Consider the following 4,851-nt stretch of genomic DNA (forward strand, 5'->3'; position numbering starts at 1 on the left):
CAGGCAGAGGCGGGGTGCAAGGCGGGGCTCAGGCAGAGACGGTGTGCACGGTGTGCACGGTGGGGCTCAGGCAGAGGCGGTGTGCACGGCGGGGCTCAGGCAGAGGCGGGGTGCACGGCGGGGCCGGCAGGCAGAGGCGGTGTGCACGGCGGGGCTCAGGCAGAGGTGTGCACGGCGGGGCTCAGGCACGGCGGGGCTCTCCTCTCTGGCTATCCCATCAGCTTCTGAAAGGCTGCTGCCTTGGTCACTCTCTGATATATTAATAAAGATTGCTTTTTAAAAAGTTTGACTGCACTAGGTGCCCGTGGCTCACACTTGCAATCCTAGCTACTCTGGAGACTGAGCTCTGTGAATTGCATTTCAAAGCCAGCCCGGGCAGGTAGGTCTGTGAGATCCTTATCTCCAGTTAGCCACTAGACAACCAGAAGTGGTGCTGTGGCTCCCTGTGGTAGCGTGCTCGCCTTGAACGGAAAAGCTCAGGGACAGTGCTCAGGCCCCGAGTTTCAAGCCTACGATCAACAACAGCAACAACAAAAAGTTTAACTCGTTTTTTCCCTGTAGCACGGGGTTGGTGTGGTTAGGGCCACCCATTCTAACTTGCAGCATTTAGAAAACTCATGTTCATCTGTGGGACTTGAGTCTAGAGCAGATTTTTATTCATTATTTTATTCACTCAAATATGGACTTATATAAATAGGTACCTCTACACAACATTCATTGTATCTATATTTTTGAACAATATGTTAACAATATCTTTCCTGGAAAATGTTTTTTTTTAAACCAGTGCTGGGGCTTGAACTCGAAGCCTCATGCTCCCTGGGCTGCTTGTCTGCCTGGGACTCTGTCCTTCAGGCCATGCCACAATGCTGGCCTTTTGCTGCTTATTTTGGAGATGGTACCTCAAGGACTTTCCTGCTTGGGCTGGCTTTGAACCAAGATCCTCCAGACCTCAGCCTCTTGTGTAGCGTGAGTTACTGGTGCTGAATTGTTTTTATGCTGAAATTTGAAGGCTCTTGGGATTGAGCTGATTAATTTAGCAAACTGATTTTAATAGTTTGTGAAAAAAATATGTTTTTCAAAAGAGAATAATGCACATTGCTTATACCACTATGGGGATGAATTTGTGTCTGAAGTTGTGTGGAAATTGCTGAGTTTTTTGTTTAATTCTCTTTTTCTTCCTCACAGAGAGACGCAAAAAGGCTTCCGCATGGGAAAGAAACCTGGTGTATCCTGCTGTGATGGTTCTCCTCCTCATTGAGACCGTAAGAGCTTACTGGACTGCTTAAATAAAACATGACATTTTATTTACTTTAGCGTTTGAATATAGCAGCTTCCTCATTTAAGTAGCTGCCAGGAAGGTGATTTTTCTGTCCACAAGATTAAAATCCATCTGTCCACATCTGTATTTGTGAAAATTTAGTAGTACAAATTAGAAATGAATGGTAGTTAGAAAAGGTCATCAAGATCAACTATTTCCTGGTGAAGCAAGAACTTCAGCTTGTGTCTTATTGAAAATTAAAACAGAGAACCTGTGGAAAGATAATAAATTATACTATTCAATAAGTTCTGACAATATTACACCTTGAATTCTGTGGAGTTGTGAGTTTCCAGTTGGTGAGGCCACTTAGTAAATGGATCTGTTTTACTATCTTTTAAAATAATAATAGTAATAATAATAATTGTAATTTTTTTTTGGTCCATTGTAGGGCCTGAACTCTGGGCCTGGGCGCTGTCCCTAAGCTCTTCAGTTCAAGGCTAGTGCTCTACTACTTGAGCCACAGTACCACTTCCAGCTTTTTCTGCTTATGTGGTGCTGAGGAACCAAACTCAGGGCCTCATACATGCAAGGCAAGCGCTCCACCACTGAGCCACCTTCCCAGCCCAATAATAGTAATTTGCATGCCAGGCACTGGTGGCTCATGTCTATGATCCTACTACTCGGGAGGCTGAGAGCTAAGGATTGCAGTTTAGAGCCAGCCTACGCAGCAAAGTCTGTGGGACTCCAATCTCCAATTGATCACCAAAAATGCTGCAAGTGGAGCTATGACTCAAGTGGTAGAGTGATATTCTTGAGCACAGAAGCTCAGGGACAGCACCCAGGCCATGAGTTCAAGCCCCAGGATGGGCAAAAGCATACATAATAATAATAATCTGCAAAGTCTTTGAGTTTATTCTAGGATTTTGTATATAGGGACTTGGTTGTATATGTAGAATTTTTATCTTGTCTACCTTTCCTGTATTTTGAAACATACATTTGGTTACTTATGCTAAAGTAATATTTGTATACTGGACACTAAGAGCTGACAGCTTACTTTTGTATTGCAGTCCATCTCGGTCCTCCTGGTGGCTTGCAATATTCTCTGCCTGTTGGTTGATGAAACAGCAATGCCAAAGGGCGCGAGGGTAAAGTAAAGGCTTTTAATGACCTTTGTTTGCAAATGTCTGTGTCCCAATAGATGGTGAATGTTTCCAGTGAGTGCAGACGCTCACCTCCCTGCGTGTGAGTGCGTCGGGATCTGTGAGTGAGTGCAGACGCTCACCTCCCTGCGTGTGAGTGCGTCGGGATCTGTGAGTGAGTGCAGACGCTCACCTCCCTGTGTGTGAGTGCGTCGGGATCTGTGAGTGAGTGCAGACGCTCACCTCCCTGTGTGTGAGTGCGTTGGGATCTGAGAATGTCTTTCTGTGAAGAACTTTCACCTTACCTCTGAACTACGTTTTTGTTTCTAGTCTTTTCTTTTGGATTATCTATATGCAGAGTGTATTTTGATTTTACTGAAATTTGTCTAATTCTTTTGTTGTTGTTGTTGGTTGTGGGGCTTGAACTCGGCCTGGACACTGTACCTGAGCCTCTTTGTGCTCAAGGCTAGCACTCTACCACTTGAGCCACAGCGCCACTTCCAGATGGCTACTTGGAGATAAGAGTCTCACAGGGACTTTTCTGCCTGGGCTGGCGTTGAACTGTGATCCTTAGATCTTAACCTCCTGAGTAGCTAGGATTACAGGCGTGAGCCACCGACGCCTGTCTGTCTTTGTAATTTTTTTTGTTTTTATTGTTGTTTTTGTTGGTCGTGGGGCTTAAACTCTGGGCCTGGGCGCTGACCCTGAGCTCTTCAGCTCAAGGCGAGCGCTCTACCACTTGAGCCACAGCGCCACTTCCTGTCATTCTTTAAGAACAATCAAGCTAACATAAAGTCCATGAAGAGCACAATAGGAAGACAGTGGGTGTGTGAATGATCATGGTGTAGCTGTAGGTTTTATGATCTATGAAGGGCGGTCAGATGCACTTCCTTCTTGTTTGAGAATTTATTAAATTCTCTCAGTGAGCCTCTTTGATTACACTGTCCCTTTGTATTTGGCGTTCCTGGTGTGTTTTGAGACGAGTTCTGTCTCTGTAGCCCGTGCTAGCATCAGTCCTGTTCTTCTGCCTTAGCTTACAAGTGCTGGAAGTATGGGTGTACTCGGCTTGGCACACATTTCTAGATGTCTCTGGTAAGTTTTGGTGTTTGAATTTTGACATTTAATGATATTTTTTCTTTTTTTGTTTTTGTTTTTTTGTCAGTTGTGGGGCTTGAACTCTGGGCCTGGGCGCTGCCCCTGTGTTCTTCAACTCAAGGCTAGCGCTCTACCACTTGAGCCACAGCGCCACTTCTGGTTTTCTGGTGGTTTATTGGAGATAAGAGTCTCACAGATGTTCCTGCAGGGGCTGGCTTTGAACCGCGATCCTCAGATCGCAGCCTCCTGAGTAGCTGGGATGACGGGCGTGAGCTGCCGGCGCCCGACTTTAATGAGTAGCTGGGATGATGGGCGTGAGCCGCCCACGCCCGACTTTAATGATATTTTTTTCTAAGTCAGCAGCTTTACTATCCCACTTAGGGATGACTTTACATGGAAGACTTAATCGCTTGTCTCTGAGCGTCAGACAGTGTGTCTTTCTCTGTCACCATTCTTCTTAGTGCACAGCAGAGTAACTTGTACAGCGAGGGATGTTCTATGTGTCTGTGAATTGATAGATCATCTTACTCTGCTATGGGCTTCCCTTGGGACAGAATACTCCAGAATATTTTCTATTCTGGCCAATATGCATTTGTAGGGAAGAAAAAGTGTCTTTTTCTTATTGTATATAAAGTTCACAATAGAAACACTTCTATTAAAAGGCAGATTAAAAATAGACAAATTTATTTAAGTGATATAACTCCTCAGAAATGAAACCCTAAAGAGCTAGGCCAGTGTGTGTGTGTGTGTATGTGTGTGTGTGTGTGTATGTGTGTGTGTTAGTGGCGGACGGCGTAGGCTATGGTGGTGAGACCTTCTGAGCTCTGGTGTCCTGCAGGGACGTGCCCCTCCCTCAGCCAGCCACGTGCACCTCCCTGAATCTGCCGGCCTCCTCGCTTGAGGGCGGCCTTGCCTTGCGAGGCGTCTCCAACGCTGAGGTGCCAGCTTTCGGGCTGTCTGTCCTGAACTTGACCACTTTCCGTAGCATCATTCATTTCCTCTCTGATAAATTCTTTGTCCTTACTTTGTTCATATATGGAATTTCCCTGGCTGTTCTTATTTTTTATGTTAAAATGCATATAGTATATATGATATTATTTATTGATGTATTTCTTATTAGGAAAACTATACATTTATCTCTTGTATTATCATTTATGCTGAATAATGGAATAGTCATTCATATTCAGAGAGTTCTTTCAATCATTCATGATGAGTAGGCTTTGAAATGTTGTTCCAACTTTATTTATTTATTTATTTTTTTGGTCGGTTGTGGGGCCTGAACTCTGGGCCTGGGCGCTGTCCCTCAGCTCTTCAGCTCAAGGCTAGCGCTCTACCACTTGAGCCACAGCACACTTCTGG

At 45.0% G+C, this 4,851-nt stretch overlaps 1 protein-coding gene across 1 annotated transcript in view; it reads left to right on the forward strand.

Moving 5' to 3' along the window:
- Positions 1–4,851, forward strand: part of Lmbr1 (limb development membrane protein 1) — a 103,370-nt gene that overhangs the window by 81,923 nt on the left and 16,596 nt on the right. Inside the window, exons 11-12 of the mRNA XM_013027205.1 lie at positions 1,186–1,262; positions 2,326–2,403. Of these exons, the coding sequence (XP_012882659.1) occupies positions 1,186–1,262; positions 2,326–2,403 (155 nt within the window). The remainder of the gene's footprint in view (positions 1–1,185; positions 1,263–2,325; positions 2,404–4,851) is intronic.

This window comes from Dipodomys ordii, unplaced genomic scaffold (assembly GCF_000151885.1).
Source record: "Dipodomys ordii isolate 6190 unplaced genomic scaffold, Dord_2.0 Scaffold101, whole genome shotgun sequence".
Lineage (NCBI taxonomy): Eukaryota > Metazoa > Chordata > Mammalia > Rodentia > Heteromyidae > Dipodomys > Dipodomys ordii.